The sequence below is a fragment of the Mytilus californianus genome, unplaced genomic scaffold (genome assembly GCF_021869535.1).
Source record: "Mytilus californianus isolate M0D057914Y unplaced genomic scaffold, xbMytCali1.0.p SCAF_4, whole genome shotgun sequence".
Classification (NCBI taxonomy): domain Eukaryota; kingdom Metazoa; phylum Mollusca; class Bivalvia; order Mytilida; family Mytilidae; genus Mytilus; species Mytilus californianus.
In genome coordinates this window covers 6,393,800-6,414,569 of record NW_026262690.1, presented here as the reverse complement: position 1 = coordinate 6,414,569, position 20,770 = coordinate 6,393,800, and the positions used below count along the sequence as shown (strand labels likewise).

Genomic DNA, 20,770 nt, shown 5'->3' with positions numbered 1-20,770 from the left:
AATGTGTAAAAAATCACGGATTCAAACAAAAAAATTCTCTGAAACTGATAATATCAAGATGCTTGATTGACAACATATTTGTTATGTTTGGAGGACGTATTTTTCAACAAACAATCGGCATTCCCATGGGAACCAACTGTGCTCCTCTTCTTGCCAACTTCTTCCTTTATTCATGAGGCTGACTTCATACAGGAACTTCTAAGAAGAAAGAAAAGAAGTTAGCAGTATCTTTTAACTTCACTTTCCGCTATATAGATGATGTTCTCTCACTAAATAATTCAAAATTTGATGACTATGTTGAACGCATTTATTCCAACGAACTTGAGATAAAGGATACAACAGATAGTTAAGTCTGCCTCATATCTTGACTTACATCTAGAAATTGACAGTTGAAAACAAAATTGTACGACAAGAGATGATTTATGCTTCCCAATTGTGAAATTACCATTTCTATTTAGCAACATATCAGCAGTGCCTGCATACGGAGTATATATCTCCCAGTTGAAACGACATTCAAGGGCTTGTATTTCCTATCATGATTTCCTCGTGTACTAACATGAGAAACACGACGGGTACAACATGTAGAGCAATATCTGCTTACTCTTCCGGAGCACCTGAGATCACCCCCAGTATTTGGTGGGGTTCGTGTTGCTCAGTCTTTAGTTTTCTATGTTGTGTTTTATGTACTGTTGTTTGTCTGTTGGTCTTTTTTTTTTTGCCATGGCATTGTCAGTTTATTTTCGACTTATGAGTTTGAATGTCCTTTTAGTATCTTTCGCCTCTCTTTTACACAGTGATCTTCAAAAATAGATTTTTTACCACTTCACATTTTCACGTTTTTATACATATATGATGGTAAATATTATTTGTGTCTCCCTATTATCAAAAACTCATTGCCATCAATTACTTTGCTCATCATGGGCCGTTTCATTGAATATATCATCTGTACACCTTACAAACTGGCCCCAACCAAATATAGTATTATATATAGGTAATTTGAAGGATCGAAAAGAAAATCAGAGATATGGTATAGATTAATTTAGTCCATATGAGAAAATGACAATGATGCACATCATGAGGTTTCAATGGGGTGGTCGGAGGGAGGGACAAGCTTCTACGGTAGATAGACAGTTTGGTTGAAGTCCTGCGGCTGGAAGCCATCTACAAGTGTGGTGAGCGATCCAAATTGTCACCCCCTGTTGTTGGCGGGGTTGGTTTTGCCGACTTTTTGGTTTTCTATGTTGTGTTTTGTATGCTGTTGTTTGTCTTTTGATTGTATTATTTTTTTTGCCATGGCATTGTCAATTTGTTTTCAACTATTGAGATTGAATATCTCTTTGATATCTTTCGCCTCTCTTTTAATAAGTGAGAAATTCACATGATAAAATTAATCTGAACCATGAAAATGAGGTCAAGGACATATGACAGATGGAAAGTTCTTAACATATGGCATCTATATACAAGATCTTCTACATTCGGAAATATAAAGCTTTAAACAAATAGATTAGCATACTTATGTCTCACATTTCATGACTTTGGTAGTTGCAGGCAAAACAAAACGAAGATATTCTGGTGTGATCTATTGCTCACTAATGACACCAAACTATAAGTATTTTATAAACAGAAAGTTGATGAGGAAAGGAGATGAAAACACATCATACAGCACATAAAGCTTCATACCAAATTTCAGGAATCTTTGATTTATAGTTCCTGAATAATTTGCGATGAATATTTCATACATGGCTATAGTGTATAGGATAAACAAGTAATAGGTAAAAAGAGAGTTGAACAGAGATGAATGTTGAAAGCATCACATGGTATAGCATGATCATAGGAAGCTTGCTTCCAAATTTCAGGAAGCTCTAATTTGTAGTTCCTGAGACAAATGTGACAGACTTTTAATGTGATGAACAGAAGGATGAAAGGAAACGAAAGGAAACGGAAACAAGGATGAAAAATAGATAAAGGTAAACATTTATATCCTCTCCTTTTAAGCAGAACTATAAAAATATATTAATCCATCAATAACTCAAATGGGTTCTGAAAAGTCTGAAGAGGTATAAAAAGATCAACAAAATTATAAAACTAAAACAATATCAATAGATACTGGGTCAGGTAAAACATCCTTACACTTCTTTTGAGTCTATCTGACATCTTAGATTGCAAAATAACAAAGCTTCCTAAGCTTTGGCATATTAACATATGAAAATATCTTAGTGAATAAGTCTCACTGACATGGGTATTGATCAGAAACAATTCTGACACAAGACCATCCTATAACAAGCACTTGTAAACATCATGGGAATACACACAGGTGTACCAGACACTTAATGAGATCATTTAGGATTATTCCTAATAAAATTTGGTTTTCTGGTTCACTAACCTAGGTGAAAAATAAGGTATAACAATTTCAACAAGAATATTTTATACAGCACTACTTTAATTACAAATATGGACATGTATAGCACAAACAACAATCTTAACAAAAACATATAAAGGATGATAGTGATGAAATATTCATTTTAGGGAACATTTGTTTATAAAGACAATGTAGTGGTCCTCAATGTCTGGGTCTATCTCTCCTAGATTCTCTTCTTGATAACTGAAAAAAAAATGTTACAATTTAACAGGATTTAATATTTTCCTTTTGTAACAGCTATCATGGAATATAATTTCCTTTATTCTATTAGTTCCAAATTTCAACAGGAACAGATATTATAGCATTGTTACCGGGTAATAACAAAGTTTCCAGAGAAATTTCTGTTAGGAGAAACAAATATACCTTGACACAGCAACATGTCCACTGCTAGAAACTGTAAACTCAGAGTAACAAGGGTGTAATATCTATAACAATGGTAAAATATCTATAACAATGGTGTGATATCTATAACAATGGTATAATATCTATAACAATGGTGTAATATCTATAATAAATAACTGGTTATTGATGAAGAAGACATTTGATGTTATTGGTGAAATAATGTTATAAATCTACATCTTAAGTTTAAGTAACTGTACCAAGTCAGACTTGTTTTATGTTTGTCAATAGTGTTAGTGGATGATGTGGTGAACACTTTTAATGAGAGTTATGGTCATTGTTTAACTTTTCCTTTGTGCATTTCAACAAAACATTATGTACAACTAATTTTCAATTCTAAATCTTGAAAACTAATTTTTCCATTTCCTTTCACAAGAAAAGTATTCCAACAACATATATCAATGCATCACTCAGTATAGCATTCTCACATGAAGCTTGTTACAGACGGAATCTTAAAATCTTGTTTCTGGTTGATTCTAATTCCATGTGTAAGGAGAGTGACATACCCTCTGCTCATTAAAGTACTCCTGAAACAAGTCTTTGGGGTTCCATAGATGGACTGCAAGTTAGGCAAAACTTTTGTCTCTATGAAAAATACACTTATTTTGCAGTTGGCAGTAAACATTTCCTCACTTTATTCTAGTTGACCAATTTTTCAGGCATAACCTATTGAATTTATTGTTTATTTGTTCTGTCCTAATTATTCATGACATTTGCCACTGGACATTAAGCAAGCAGCAATCAATCTGTAGATTATGATTACATTAAATTGTGGAATTTTTGTCATAGGCAACACAAAAAAGCAGTAGGGTAATTCTGACACAATTTCAGTCTTAATTTAAAATTTCATAGAACATTAACCATATAGAAATGTAGCAGGTGTTGTGTTTAGCCAGTTTGTTTTTGTGGGATTTATAAATAAGCATTATAAATTATTTATTTGCTCTATACATACGTTATTTCCTGCCAAGTTATCTAACATATATCTCGATGTGCCCATGATTGTCTAAATGTTTGTACTGTTTTTTCGAAACCTCAGAGTGAATGTCGGGCTAAATTATGACAGTACATGTTTGATTTCTTATAGATTTATTTTATTGATATTACTGCATGGCATTGTTCTTCCAATCACAGTTGTGGTTTGATCGTCAGTTTGCAAAGAGTTCCACTCAAACCTGTGCTAGGGACTAACGAAAACTTGCAATGAGGTGAGAGGTATTTTTGGCTCTGTGTAGAATGCCTCACTGTGACTTTGAGATGAAGAACATCAATAAAATCGCTGTTCCTTTGCTTTTTGTGTTTCTTGCTGTGCACATACTGATTTTGTGTCGTGAATGGATACCCTACATCCTTTCTGTTCTATGCTTAACACAACAGATGCTGCATTTCTAATGAGTAAACTATGACAGTAACTTACAGAATCAGTAGTATCCATTGGTTCCTCAGCAATAGCTAATGTATTCTCTGGAGATACATCTCTCATCATTACATCTCTGTCAGACTTTACTCTCTACAAACATGCATTCTAAGTATATTTGTTTTTAATGTGGAATATTGTAGAAAAAGTTCAATCTATTATGTTATTGGGATTTTTTCTTGGCCACTTGGAATGTTGCATTTTGAACCAATCAAACAATTTAAGCTATATAAGGTCACACCAAATTAATGTCTTCTTCTTTGAAATCAATGCTCCAATTTTTCAGTTTACTTTTTTTTTATGGCATGTTTCCAGTTGTTAGTTTTATATCAATGTTTCCTGTGTAAATCAAATATGAACTTATGAGTTGACAGCATACAAATTTGACTCAAAATCATGAGTTTTATCAACAATGTCCTTTACGTTCAGCAAAATTGAAAAGTGCTGAGACCAAACACTATACTTTGTATGCAGACTACAGATACAATTTGTGTGTTGTTTTTGAAAAAGACTGCGGACACTACGAAGCACTCTTAAAAATGGAGGTTCATTGTACATTGTCAAACAGGAAGTGGGAAAACAGAGTTGTTGTTGGCATGACGAGAAATTGATTGATGTAATAAAAGAAGTTGTTTTATTTTGAACATGTTCCATGAATTTTTTAATGGATTCGACATCTTCTCTTTTAAATCATAGGCTCAAAACACAAAGTTAGAAGTGATATCAATTGTATTTAATAAAAATATTGAAGCTGCTCTTTATAACATGAGTACTATTTTAACATCACAGGTGTCACACATTCCTCTATTGAATGATATGCAATTCCTTAAACTTGCTTAAACCAGAAAGGACTTCACATTCACTGCAACGTACATATAAAAACATGTGATATGTGTATAAATAACTTACAAGGTTACCACCTTTGAATCTTAGTTATACTGCTTGAAAAAAAAAATTTGGCTCGCCACTCCTATTTTCATCTAAAAAATAAGTCTTTTATTTGGTTTAGCCTTAGCAAAATCATTTATTACTAACCCTTGGATCTGTTGATCTCTTTTCATCTCTTTTTCTTCGTTCATCTTCTTTACGCCTATCATCCTCTCTCTTTCTTCGATCATCATCCTGTTGAATTTCTTCTGACGACCGTTGTTTCTCTGCCTCCTGTCTTTGACGATCACCATCCATGTTACGGTCACTCAGCACCTGTACTGTTCTGATTTCCGTAACATCTTTTGGTGGAGGCATAATTTGTGATGCTGCTTCAAAGTTGTCTGTTTTTTCTAGTTTGATCTGATGAGGTTGTAACATAATAAAGTTCTGTCCTTCCTCAATATTTCTCTTTTCCTCCTGTTTCCTCTTCTCTTCTTCAGGGTCTTTCTCAAGGACATTCATGATGGTTCTAGGAATACAAGCTTTCTGTAAAACACACACAAAATTATAATCAAAATGTGGAAATTTTCAATTATTCAAGTGTCACAAGTAAAACTGTAACAAACAGGGCTCACACTACTTCAGAATCATATTTTGAATCTGACAATGAGAAGTGGTGTTACTGCTTGCTTGCAACATTATTGCTTTGCCATTTGTTACAAACTGTTTTGTTTGCTACAAAGTTTTAAATAAATTAAAGCAAACAAGGAATCTATTTGATTTATTGATCTCCATTGCTCCTTACCAAAGAAGTTATAAAACAAACTAAATAAAAAATAAATTAAAAATGTGACTAGCTATAATGAAAAGGTATCACAAATAAAGCTAAACTACAAGGTACTTAGACTTTGTTGAAACCATAAATACATCATATTGTTTAAAGAATAACAAAATGAGATCAAGGTCAAATAAACTCTGTCAGACAGACATATTCATTTTACAATCAATCAATAAAAAATATATTTGACCTATTACTTAAAATATCAGAGAACCTGACCTGATAATGTAAATGTGAAGTAACTAGGAATCCTGATTTGTTTTAGACAGACACGCTGAACTGGATTGTAAACAAGGAAATAGTCTTTTACCCTACCCAGACACATTGTAACAAGGTAACAGTCTGTTACTTTACCCAGACACATTATTCTAACTCTGCACTGACCAGTCTTTGCTTACTCCTAAATGCTATATGCTTATTATGCTAAATACTAATTTTTAAGTCTTTGGTTTGACACACAAGGGATCAAACCCATGACCTCCAGCCCTCGAGGCAAGGACGCTACCACTGAAGTGGTTGTCAGATGGAAATGTACAATGAACATCTTGTAATCATTCAATACTCAAAATATAATTTTAGGACAGACACCTACATCCTCAAATTCTACAGAGATAACAGTACTAAATTTTAAATTATTGGCAACGTTAAGACAAAGTTAAGCTCAGAATATATCTAGTGTGCTGTAAAATTATTGGCAAAGTTAAGACAAAGTTAAGCTCAGAATTTACCTGGTGTGCTGTAAAATTATTGGCAAAGTTTAGAGAAAGTTGAGCTCAGAATTTACCTAGTGTGCTGTAAAATTATTGGCAAAGTTTAGAAAAAGTTAAGCTCAGAATTTACCTGGTGTGCTGTAAAATTATTGGCAAAGTTAAGAGAAAGTTAAGCTCAGAATTTACCTGGTGTGCTGTTAAATTATTGGCAAAGTTTAGAGAAAGTTAAGCTCAGAATTTACCTGGTGTGCTGTAAAATTATTGTCAAAGTTAAGAGAATATAAAGCTCAGGATTTACCTGGTGTGCTGTAAAGGTATTGACATGATCTAACAATGGCTCCCTCAGTTCTGGACAAGTATCAAACACACTTTTTAACTGTGGAGCTGGTAGTTGTAACATGACAGCAAAAGACTGAGGTTTGGTGCGCTGACAACATCGTATAAATCCTTCCCATACTTTTTTTTGTTTCCATACCTGGAAAATCAAATGCAGAAGAATTTTCATTTTACATAAGTTATAGTTTGAAGAAAGTATGTAACTTTGAACAAGTTTTCTTTAGAAAGCCATTGAGACCAGGCTAAATCTCAGGTGTATAACTTGAAAAAGAAAAATGGTATCTCATCAAAATAAAATGCTTCGCTGAGCGCAGCCTGATACGACCGCAGAGGTCGATCCTTGAACAGTTGGGGAAAGTTTGGACACAATATTCAAGCTTGATACTGTCTGAATTTCGATTGTGATCAAATTTTTTACAAAATTTAGGTTTCTGACACAAAATAAATGTGGTCAAAGATCTTAAAAATCTATTGCGCAAAACTGTGCTATTGTGCAATACTTTCAATTGAAGATTTCTTCTTGAAACTTTTCAAAAAATTTTGAAAAAAAATCCCTCCACCCCCCCCCCCCCCCCCCCCCCCCCCCCAATCTTTTTGAACCCCCTTGGAGTAATCACCCCCAAAATCAATCCAAGCCTTTTTTTGAGGTATGGAACCTTGTAGTACAATTTTAGAGAGATCCATACACTTAAACACAAGTTATTGTCTGGAAACTAGAACAATGCTTGTTTTTGGCCCCTTTTTTGCCCCTCATTTCTGCATGTTTGGGGCAATTACCCCCAACCTCAATCCCAGCCTTCCCTTTGTGATATGGAACCTTATGGTATAACTTCAGTGAGATCCATACACTTACACACAAGTTATTGTCCGGAAACAACAAAAATGCTTGTTTTTGGCCCCTAATTCCTTAACTGTTGGTACCATAACCCCTAAAATTAATCCCAACCTTCCTTTTGTGTTATTGAACCTTCTTGTAAAATTTCTTAGAGATCCATTCACTTAAACTAAAGTTATTGTCCAGAAACCAAATGTGCCTTCGGATGATGACGACGACGATGCAGACGATGACGCTGACAACAACATCATAGCATTATACAAACCCAAAATATTTTTTTGCGGTCGTATAAAAATACTGCTGATTCTTATTTACATTTGTTTTGTCTAATTTTATCTTTGAATAAATAAGACTACATAATATTAATCTTTAAAACAATAAAACCTATTAAAATCAATTCCTATTTTAACAGGTTTCACTCAATTAAGATGTACCTGTTTAGTGATTAGTCTCTGTAAGATATTCAGGACAAAGCCTATTATTCTAGGGTACATTGACAATGACTGTAAAACAGTCCTCATGAACAAAGTAGGAATGGGAGTCTGTTCCATCAAGGTCTTCATGACAACAGCCAATACTTCCTGTGTGTAAATATTCTTCTCACTAAAACATAGGTTAGTAGCTGAAAATAAACAAACACAATGTTAATATTCTTCTCACTAAAACATAGGTAAGTAGCTGAAAATAAACAAGCACAATGGTCTGAAAACATATGTAATGCCACATTCATAATAAAATGTGGAATTCATACAGCTAAAAGTCTCAAGCAAGCCAGTAATCATTAATACCTAGAGGATTTTAAAGAAATTTGTTTTCGCTAAAGTCTAGCAAAATGTCAACTGAGCTGTCATAGATTTTGAATGAATATTCCTAAGAAAGATTCCATTTCAAAAGAAAAGTTATGCAGTGGGTGAACAAGATACACAAATTTCATTTAATGCTGATATATACCAAAATACCTGCCTTTTTTTACAAAATCTGCATAAGAGATTTTAAGCACAAGAGGACCTAATGCATCATTCACACATGTCATATGCATAAGTGTTTTAATCTATTATACTGTGTTTTGAATAAGCATCTATGTTTTTAAATGCAATTCCTTTGAATTTCTGTTTTAAGGTATATAGATTATAAAGTTGAGGATGTCAAGAGTCAGGTCAACACCTCTCATGGGGGATATTTGATATTGCTGTTCTTCAACATAACAGTTGTTAAGCCAAGTTATATATAAAGTTTCTGAGAATGTGTAACAGATGGTACTGTAAGGTTTTTCTCTTATCCTTAACCTGATGCACATCAAATTATAGCATAAAACATGTGGTTCAAATTGTAATAGTACATGTTAAATGACTAAAAATAAAACATTTCAATTTCCAATTCCAAATAAAACAAATTAAGAACAGTACCTTTGATGATAGTTTTCATGTCACATTTTGTAGGATCAATATTATGTAAGGCAATTAACAGCTCCACAGGTGACAATGGGGAATTGTAAGCAGCATCTCCTGAAAAATAAAGCAAACAAATATAAAACTAGGTGATTTACAGCTCCACAGGTGACAATGGAGAATTGTAAGCAGCATCTCCTGAAAAAAAGGCAAACAAATATAAAACTAGGCAATTAATAGCTCCACAGATGACCATGGAGAATTGTAATAAGCAGCACCTCCTGGAAAATAAAAAAATAAATGGCAAAAACAAGGCAATAAGTATCAAGGATAACTACACCATATCTTTTCATTTCCATTGAATTAACTATTTAATATGAAATAATAGTAAATTGTAAGTAACCTCCCCTTGAATATAAACAACATCAACAATCCTCAGATTTTTATAATTATATTTTATATGTTAATTGCAGTTCTAAGTGTATATGTTGCTCACTCACACAAAGATCATCTTTGAGCATAGAATCTGATATTGTGTAATGTATCTCACACTGAGATAAATAACTATAATTAATAATTACATAGTATTAAATACTAGATCTAGAGGCTACAAGGCAATTCTCACTAATTTCAATTCATTTATAATTAGTACAGAAAAATGTTTACAAGAATAAATAGTTGGGGTTCCATTCCAGAAACGTAAGAGCAATTCTTTTTATGGCTGATAGAATAATAAACCATACTTCTTGAAGGGAATCATTTATGTATCATTTGTATTAAGTTCTTTACAATAGTTTTACATTGAATTTTCATAATTTTTTCCAATTATTTGTATCACTAGCAGCCATGTTTGATTACAGTACAATATATCAACCAATACATCCTGTCAAATATATTGGCACCAATCACTGACAGTCCTTTAAAAGATTGTTCAGAAACCTAACAAACAGAAAATTGAGAGGAAAATTCTAATAGGTTGCATGTAAAGGATGTATTTTTTCATAACATACAAGAGCTGATGAGCATTGAGTAAGTGATTGGAAATCAGAATAAAAATATCTGAAAGCATTTATTTGTAGTTATTGTGAAAATTTACACATAAATTCAATACATTTAGTTGGCAATCATTAAAGAAGATAAGCAGTGGGTCTGAAAACATATTTTGTGTTATATATTATTCAAAAAATAAATGGGGAATGTGTCCATGGGACACAGATGATGCCCCCGCTTGCATATAATGTTATAAAGGGACATAACTCAAGGACTGTAAAAGTGACGCTAACCAAATTTGAACTTGATCTGAGTTTTGTGGTAATAAGCATTGTGTATACGTTTCATAACATTTAGTAGAGGCAAACTTAAGTTAGAGAAAGGAAACGAAAAATCCAGCAATTTTTCCATTTGTAAAGGGACACAACTCTAGAACGGTAAAAGTGACGCCACCAAAATTCGAACTTGATCTGGGTTTTGTGGTAATAAGCATTGTGTATAAGTTTCATAACATTTGGTTGAAGGAAACTAAAGCTAGAGAACGGAAACCAATTTTGGGACGTACTGACGGACATTCAAGGGTAAAACTTAATGCCCCCTGCGCTACTGCGGGGGCATAATGAAGATAGGTAGCAAAAATTAAGACGCTACAGCATATAATTGAAGATGAATATGCAACAGGAATGTGTTATAAACAGAATTTATATAGAATAACTATACAATGTCTAGAAATATAAAATTAATTTGTACAAGGATTAGAAACAGGTAGAATATGAGGCTATGCCAAGCATTTCTATCCTGTTTCGGGCCAAGTACAAATAAAATTCATATTTCAAGACAACTTATAGTTATTCGTTTATACTGCAACTCTTACAACTGTCCCCAATAAAATATTTTGGGTAAAAAACATTAATTTGGAATTTGAAGCGGACGATGTAAAAATTCAACGAACCTGTATTCATTTCTGGCGTCATAAATAAAACTCTACGGAACCGCATTTTCAACGTCATAATTAAGGCGATATACGATCAGTGACTGCATATCACAATTTAATGTACCATCAACACAATTCGACTGCAGAAATAGTACATTTGCAGAATACAGTGGTAGACATGAACATGTCCTTTTATGACAGGGTTGTATAAATGATGCTATACACTTACCATGTCCAAGTAATCTGTTGTGTTATAAACAGATAAACACAAACACACAGAATATAGAGGTAGACACGAACAAGTCCTGGTTTTGCCAGGGTTGTATAAATGATGCTATACACTTACCATGTCCAAGTAATCTATTGTGTTATAATCAGTCAGACACACATACAGAATACAGCAGTAGACATGAACATGTCCTGGTTTTGCCAGGGTTGTATAAATGATGCTATACACTTACCATGTCCAAGTAATCTGTTGTGTTATAATCAGTCAGACACACATACAGAATACAGCGGTAGACATGAACATGTCCTGGTTTTGACAGGGTTGTATAAATGATGCTATACACTTACCATGTCCAAGTAATCTATTGTGTTATAATCAGTCAGACACACATACAGAATACAGCAGTAGACATGAACATGTCCTGGTTTTGCCAGGGTTGTATAAATGATGCTATACACTTACCATGTCCAAGTAATCTGTTGTGTTATAAACAGTCAGACACACACAGAATACAGATGTAGACATGAACATGTCCTGGTTTTGACAGGGTTGTATAAATGATGCTATACACTTACCATGTCCAAGTAATCTATTGTGTTATAATCAGTCAGACACACATACAGAATACAGCAGTAGACATGAACATGTCCTGGTTTTGCCAGGGTTGTATAAATGATGCTATACACTTACCATGTCCAAGTAATCTGTTGAACACTTCTTTAACAACAATGGGATTCAGTTTAATCAGCTTGGACAGTGCAGCAATTACTTCACTCTGATAACAAAAGTTATAAATGGATATTAATCAAACAAGGTGAAAATTTTCAGCATTATCTATTAACAAAAATTCTAAAGACAGGAAGTTCATCTTGAAATTGAAGAATAACTCACTAATAAAGGTTCTACCATGATTTATAAGAGAATAGACCAATTAAGAGTCTCCAATCCTTTGAACAAGTTTTCCTTGTTATTTTCACCAATAACATATTGTGTGTATGTGCTGGCTTAGCAGATCCTCTGTCAGTCAAAATATCCCCCCATATTTACCTACAGTGTACCTTCATTTAATTGACATGATTATCAGCAGCTTTCATTGATATTGGTAAACCATAAATTTGAGTGTTCAATAAAATTTCCTTTAAGCTTATATGCAGAATTTGTTAGAACCAGAAAATTAGATACACAGGAAATACATTTTTTCATCAATCCACGAAAATTGGTATGTACAAAAAAAATGTAACAGTTAAAGAAAACTCATAGTTATGGTTTTCAAGCCAATCAGTCTTTGCTCTTACTCCTTAATGCCAATTGACAAGTGCTTAACATAACTCATTGGTTTGACCTAGAAGGGGATGAACTCATGAACGTCTCTCCTCAGAACAAGCACACTACAACACAACGATCCATTCTGTCAATTTAATGCATAAATGTGTAACACATACATACCTTTGTTAATCCATTCAATACAGGAATTAGGAAGCGGACATCTGGTACCCTCTTGTGATATAGATCTCTTACTCTTTCAACCAGTTCTGGTGATGGTGTTGCTGAATATAAAAAAACAACCAATACAAATTTTATATCAAATGTTTTCATCAGAATTTTTATTACATCCCTTGTGACATGTCAGTAAATACATCCCTTGTGACATGTCAGTAAATACATCCCTTGTGACATGTCAGTAAATACATCCACTGTGACATGTCAGTAAATACATCCCTTGTGACATGTCAGTAAATACATCCACTTTGATTCTTTTATTTTCATGGGTACCAATTTTCATGGATTAAGGAAAAATTGTATTTTCATGGATATTTAATTTCATGGTTTTACCAAAGTCTGCATACAAACCTATAGAAAATTCATAATTTGTTGAACATTTAAATTCGTGGTTCACCTCTACCCAGGAAATCCATGAAAATTGATATCCCATGAATTATAATTAACTCACAGAATAGGAAACTAAAACTATAAGCATACCATACAATGTTTTTCAATGCAAACAAGTATATACTTTATATAAATATAGTTCATTGTTACAAAAGGCATTTTTTAAAGAATTATGTTTTTTTGTGAGAAATTTTGTTAAAACAATTTCATTTATCCATTGAAATCTAAAATAAGTTTAGTGATGCTCGGAGGAGAGGACTGAAAAACATTAATTTTGTAACAACAATAAGTCAACCAATGATATACTATTAGAATAAAGCTGATTCAAATAACTAAATTTCTGAAATCAAATCTTTACTAATAAAATAATCAATTGAAATATATGAATATTCAATTATGCCTTGAGTTATTACAAATTGATGAAAATGCAATTTGATGACATAGTAAAAGTTCTAAAATATGACTTAAATGTCCAACTCTTTCCACTGTTTAATCTTTTCATATAGTGTATAAATATCAAAAGAATTTAACCAAGATTTATTTAGAATTCAATATTATCAGTCTTTTAAGTTATTAGTTCTATTTATAAAATAACAATTATTTTCAACTAACAAAACAGCTATTTTGGTTCACATTTGAATTTTTGTATACTTACTATTAATTATAAAAGAACTTCAAATGTGCAGAGTAAGATTAGTTGAAAACATTGGTAAATTAGTTGCAGTTTTTACTTATACAAATAAAATGTTTTCAAAAACAAATTATATTTAATATTTAGAATTTGACATTACCTGTCAATTACATACAGCCTTAGTAAGACTTTTATGTCAATTTATATTTCAAAACTTGTCAATTTCAATAACTGTTCACTGTTCCTTTTTGACAATAGTTCAATATAGAGAGAAAAGTATCAAATAAATATAACCTACAAACCTGAAAGCAAAGCTAAAACAATCCTTAACCCTCTTGTCCATTACAATAACTATGGCAAAATTCATGTTTTATAGTGTGAAACAAATATAGGAGTAGATCAATTACATTGTGTTAAAAAGATTCTGTGAAAAGTTTCATTTCTTAATGTTATTGGTTTATGAAGCATTGTAGATATAAGATGCCCATCCCCATTTGTAGATATGGCAAAGTCAATTTTTGGATATGAATAACTTAAAAAATCATAGCTTCAAATGTAAAATATATAACCCCAAATTTTATTAGGTACATAATATTCTTATAATCATTTTATAAGTGTAACCGGAGAGGATGATTCTCATTACAAAATCACATTGTCATCTGGGACTCGAACTCTGGACATTTGTGTTACAATGCAGTGCTCTAACCAGCTGAGCTAAAGAATTACTTCCCTAGCTCAACCACTTACAGCTGTCTAAGTATCTACTATTCAAGGATGTTTAGGAGAGGTTGCAAATATTAAGTGGAGATACACAAAAGAATGATGGACACAAAAATCCCTAACTTCTGGTAGCAATTGTATAAAATTATACTACAGATGTTCTTTATCTAAAATTTAAAACCCTTAAGTCTATCTAATTTCTCCTTTAATGTTTTCCTTTTTAAAGAGAAAATATTCAATATCATTCACCAATATGACAATACCACATGCAAACCATGGAGGACGTATTTCCTCTACCATAATGATTCATTACGTCATAGATGATTATATATATATGACTAGCACATGAGGCATAATGGAAATCAACCAGATTACCATAGTGTTTGACTGGACCAGTGGAATATTCTGAAATGGTACTGATTAATTACTGATTTATTACTGTATAGGAGGTAGTATAGACATGCACCATTAGTCGTCATTCTAAATACACATTTTCTAACTTAATAAGTAGATAATATCAATAATTATTGGAAATAAAATATTCCATATTTCTGAGATGTGACCATAGTTCATATTAAAGATAAACACTATAATAAAAAACAACAATGCCTCCCTGTACAATTATATGTGTAGAATTCATGAGCTGGTAAGGCTGCTGACAAAATACTAAATTGTTTGTTCAGTTGTATTGGAGAAATATGTGACAAAAAGTTTAAGTTCATTCAAGATATTTAAAATTTCAAAGTATTGGCAAATAGGAAGTCGTAACTGACAGATCAAAAATAGTGCTTTAATACTTAGAATGTGGTCAAATATTTAAAGTGATAATCTAATAAACTTACTCCATTTGCTTACTTTTGTCTGTGAGAAAGACCACAGGCAGATGCTTATTCCAATTGCTTGACAGACAAAACAGTTATGATACTGTGAATATACACAATGGTAGGACTATGGTCTTTATAAACTACAATAAACTCAAGCTATTCTGATCTAAACTATTTAACAACTAGGATGCTGACTAAAAACTGGCAAGAAATGTTAGATTTTATTTTAATTATGACTTCAATGTCAAAATATAGGCAACAGAAGTTAGAAATACTGATGTCCTATAAACTAGAGTCATCTGTATAAATCACAGCTTTGAAGCTGTTATTGAATTAAGATTTTACCTTTATCTGTTAGTATATGTATAACCCTGGTAACCAGTGTTTCTGCTCCTTTAGGACAGCTCTCTACCAAGGTCAGTAACTCTGGAGACTGCATTCCCATACCTTTTACCTACAAATCATTTACCAGTTAATATAGTATCCATATGTTCAATTATTGGTCCAGTCATAAAGTGATAGATGCACTATGATTAAAGCTTTTAACGTTCCACTATAAGATAATAGAATTGTTTATTGGTACACATGTAACAAACTTTTCAACTATGATTCACATTTAACAAACCTTTACATATTATTCCATAGTAATTGGTATTGGAAACTGATTGAGCTAACAACATGGAGCTTGTGTTGTATATTTGACTTATGCCGAATCAAAATGATTTTTTCTTATAACAACACTGATACTCCTGTCATACAAATATCAATTACTGTGAAATTACCAGGTCTAACAATATCAATATGCCTTACTGTGAAACTTCTAGAGCTTTGATACAAATAACAATTACTATTTAATTACTGGAGCTTTGATACAAATACCAATTACTGTGAATTATCAGGTCTAACAATACCAATACCCTTTCTGTGAAATTACTGGAGCTTAGATACAAATAATAATAACTGTGAATTTACCTGGCTATCATTTTCAGAACTCCTAACTATGTAATAACCAGGGGCAATATTACTTACACCCTTTACCGTGAACTACCAGGCCTTGATACAAATATAAATTGCTGTGAAATAAATGGTGCTATCAATACAATTAACATTTACTGTGAATTACCAGAGTTTCTATACCAATAATATTCAATATGAAAATACTGGAGCTTTGATACAAGAGTGCACATGCTGAAATGTCTTGCCTGCTTTACTTACCATGATTGAATTTATGTTGAAAGTGTGTGATATGAAGGTAATACTATATTTTTCAGATAAAATTAACATTATAAATGATTAATGAAAATGAAGTCTAGGTCAAATGAACCCTGTCAAACAGACACATAAACCTTACAATCCTACAATACACCAAATAGAGTTAACCTATTGCTTATGGTATCAAAGAAACAGACCTTATTACGAATTGAACATTGACCAATGAACCATGAAAATGAGGTCAAGGTCACATGAACCATGCCAGACAACATGTGCATCATGCAATCATTCCATTCACCAAATTTAGTTGACATTTGCTTACAGTATCTGAAAAACAAACAACCATGAAAACTTTGCATTGACTTATAAACCATGAAAATGAATTCAAGGTCAGATGAACCCTACCAGACAGACATGTACACCTTACAATCATTCTATACACCAAATATAGTTAACTTATTGCTTATAATATTTGATAAAAAGACAAAACCATGAAAACTTAACATTGACCAACCAACCATGAAAATGAGGTCAAGGACAGATGAATCCTGCAAGACGGACATATACACCTCATATAGTTGACCATTTGCTTATAGTATCTGACAAATGGACCAAATCAGAAAAAATTATATTGATCAATGAACCATGAAAATAAGGCCAAGGTCAGATGAGACCTGCCAGTTGGACATGTACATGTTACAATCACTCCATACAACAATTTAAAATTTAATTGCTTATAGTATCTGAGATAGACTTGACCACCTAAGATTAACATTGATCACTGGTCCATGAAATAAGGTCAACGTCAGGTGAACCCTGTCTGACGGACATGTAGACCTTGCAAGGAACCCATATACCAAAAATAGCTATCCTATTAAAGGCCAGGGCTGACCTAGATAGAAATCCGGTTGGAGAGCAATTAAGCCAATAAGGAAATGGGAGGGGCCTAACTATCTTATCAATTATTTATAGAAGTCAGCATGGTAAACAGAAAACAAACACATGTGGAATTTACCTTTGTGTAGATATTTATAATCCAGTCTAAAATAAATAACTATGAAATAACAAGATTATGTTGATCAGAAATATAAGCATGTTGATAATAGTTAACACTTGTAAATCTAATGCATTGGTGTAATTATTCTGTTTTTAAAAGAAACTAGAAATGTAGTGGTTCCAAATGTTTATCCTGTAATTATATGTTAGTTTTTTGTAAACTTTCTTTCCTTTTTGTGAAGCTGGTGCATTAGGATTCCTTGATTTCCACACTGATGTATAGCCTCTGTCCACATTCTCATTCCAATGACATACTGCCAAATTTGATCTTAATTTATATTGATCATCACCAAAGCAAATTCTTTTGTCTTGAAATATGTTCACAACATTGTTAAAACTTTCAACATAAAATGTGTCTTTAGCAAGAATGTAATCTTGAGGATATTTATAAATGGTTGAACTTTTTATAGCAGACTCTAACATTTTTCTGACTTTTCCATTTGTAATTACAATCCTAGATGGCTCATAGTTTGAATCAACTTTGCACCTTGATGAATGATGACAATTTACATGGTTATTACAATAATGTTCAACAATGTTATCCAAACTTTCCTTAAGTTTTAGAGAATTTTGCTCACAGTTACGGACGGCCCAGTTAATGTGTGTTGCTATGGGTTCAACTTTATCTCCCAGCTGTACACTCCAACTTATACCCTCTGAACGTTTTGTACCTTTTGAAATCTTGGTGACAGCTTTTTTTACAGCCTTGACAGCATGCCATAAGTCATTCTGATTGACAGTAAATTGAGTGTCCCTCACAAATTTATTTACAGCCAAATTTCTATCATGTGCATGAATTTTAATGGACACATTTTTATTCTCCAAATTTTCATAAATTATTTGTGTTCCCAGTCTTTCATGTCGTTGGGCAACTTTATCCTGTGACTTTGTAACATGTTCGCAGTCCATCACTTTGTGAGTTTTTTCTCCTAATGCAACAACTGTAGTATCTTTCGCATTTTTCCTCCAACCATGTCTAGCATCTGTCATGATGTTGATGCCATCTAGGTCATCATACGAAGAAATTTCATCATTTATGGCATTGTCATCTGATTGAACACTTTCATTTTCAGCATGTTCTTTATATTTTCTAAAGAACTTTGATCTTCTCTCTTTAGTGATGCAGCCAATTCCTGCCCCATTTACAAATCTAGTGTAATGTACTGGCAAAAGTCCACTACTATAAAACGCATGACAAATCCTGTGATTGACCAAGAACTCATCATTTGGAAGGTACGATGATGACGACCATAAATAGGAATGTGATTTTTCCTTGGTACACATCAGTCTTACAGATGCTACATGTCCTTTCACAGTTCTTTTCAATACTTTTAGCTTTCCATTACAAATACTGGTATGTGCTTCAAAAAGTTCTCCATATGTATCCAAAGATTTTTCTGCAGTAACGAACAGTCCTTGGTCTACATCCTGGCGTCTTGTTTGGGAATAGGTGGATGGGAAAGGATGAAGTTCTTTCGAATTGTCACTTCCAAGTTGTTGTTTAATCCAAAAGTCTAAAAGTTCCTCTATAATTAAACTATTGTTAACTGGCTTATTCAAAGTTGAAGTCAAATAACTCTTAACTCTTTGAAGTTTTTCCAAAATTCTACTTTTGACAGTCTCATCACCAGGAATTTCTATTCTAAAATTGGGAGGACGTTTTCGTGAAGAATCTTGTTTTTCAGTAGCCATGATCATGAAAGAAATTGAAGGAATGAGCAGAAATGAGATATGAAATAATCAGGAGATTATGTTTCATGATATTCAGTTACAGCTGGTGCCAACTTAGAAAAATGTATCTAAAGGGTTCATGATCATTGATTTTTATATAAATAAAAGTGATCAATGCAAATGTCTTTGATCATTACATGGCTTTTTCAATAAATTAATTTTGGATTTTTTTTTTTTTTTTTTTTTTTTTTGTGATTTGTTGTCAAAAAATAGTATTTCATTTCTTGCTAAATGAATAACTACATGTAATCCCCTAATTGCCTCTGGACTTGACATGCAATCCCCTAATTGCCTCTGGACTTGTTTACATCTAATGTACAAATTTTATCAGGTCACCTGCAGAGTCAGCAACTTTCTGTACACATAACCTTGGTGATAAAATCCAGACCAGATTATCTTTGAAGTTGTATAAATATTTTGTTTGTGTGCATTCTACATTATCCTAAAAATGAGTGATAAGAAAGTTACTATGGAATTAAGTGATATTCAATTAGAAACTATAAAAAATTTATTTGGGCATAATGATTGGGAAATTAAAATTCTTGATGACTCTGCTGTTACTAATGAAAAAGGCGGGAATGCACAAAATCCACAGATGACAACAGAACAGAGTACTCAAACAGACAATAATGAGGAAGATGAAGATGATGATCAGCCTGGATTTTTCATACATCAAGACCCGTCCCAAGAAGAATGCAGATATTGCTTTTGTAAGCCATGCATTACGGATGAACAAAACAGACAAATGTGGTGGCATGGTCAGTCAGAAGTACCCCATCAAAGAAACTCAAGTTTGAGAAAGGAACACTACAAAAGATTTTGGACTATGCTTCTCCATCGTGGTGCGTGGAATGATGATAGATATTTAGTTATGAAAGCAGATGCCATGACCAGGGACCACAGAACCCAAAGATTTGACTGGCACAAGAGAGACATTATGCCAAAATGTGTTGTGACACTTGTTCGTTATTGGTTTCCCAATCCTGGTGGGTTTCCGTACATGGGACACATGTGGGAATAATTTTCTTTATTCTGCTGCTGGATTTTTATTAATTTAATTGAAAGTCCTTTGTTCTGTATATAACACAATTTTGGAGGGAAAATTATTGTGACCGGATAACATTGAATTTTATGACTGTAGTTACATTTTTTGGCAAATTAGCTGCATATTTATTTGGTTCTTTGAATTATGAAAGAAATATAGAATGGATATAAGGATTATGTAGGAATGAAATAATTTTAACACAACAGGTAAGGTGTTTGTTGATTTTTTGCATGGAAGCATGGCTGCATGGCAACATTTACTTCCTGTGTAAACAAAAACAATGTTTATATCCGCCC

The 20,770-nt window shown here is 32.7% G+C and overlaps 1 protein-coding gene across 1 annotated transcript in view; it reads right to left on the bottom strand.

The window, feature by feature from the left end:
* Window positions 1-2,420: 2,420 nt before the first annotated feature.
* LOC127737334 (symplekin-like) overlaps window positions 2,421-20,770 on the bottom strand; it is a 45,217-nt gene continuing 26,867 nt past the window's right edge. Inside the window, exons 23-31 of the mRNA XM_052247936.1 lie at window positions 15,776-15,884; window positions 12,812-12,912; window positions 12,056-12,140; window positions 9,231-9,329; window positions 8,259-8,446; window positions 6,952-7,128; window positions 5,271-5,651; window positions 4,236-4,328; window positions 2,421-2,602 (exon numbers count right to left, since the gene is read on the bottom strand). Coding sequence (XP_052103896.1) covers window positions 2,561-2,602; window positions 4,236-4,328; window positions 5,271-5,651; window positions 6,952-7,128; window positions 8,259-8,446; window positions 9,231-9,329; window positions 12,056-12,140; window positions 12,812-12,912; window positions 15,776-15,884 — 1,275 coding nt within the window. The 3' untranslated portion in view covers window positions 2,421-2,560. The remainder of the gene's footprint in view (window positions 2,603-4,235; window positions 4,329-5,270; window positions 5,652-6,951; window positions 7,129-8,258; window positions 8,447-9,230; window positions 9,330-12,055; window positions 12,141-12,811; window positions 12,913-15,775; window positions 15,885-20,770) is intronic.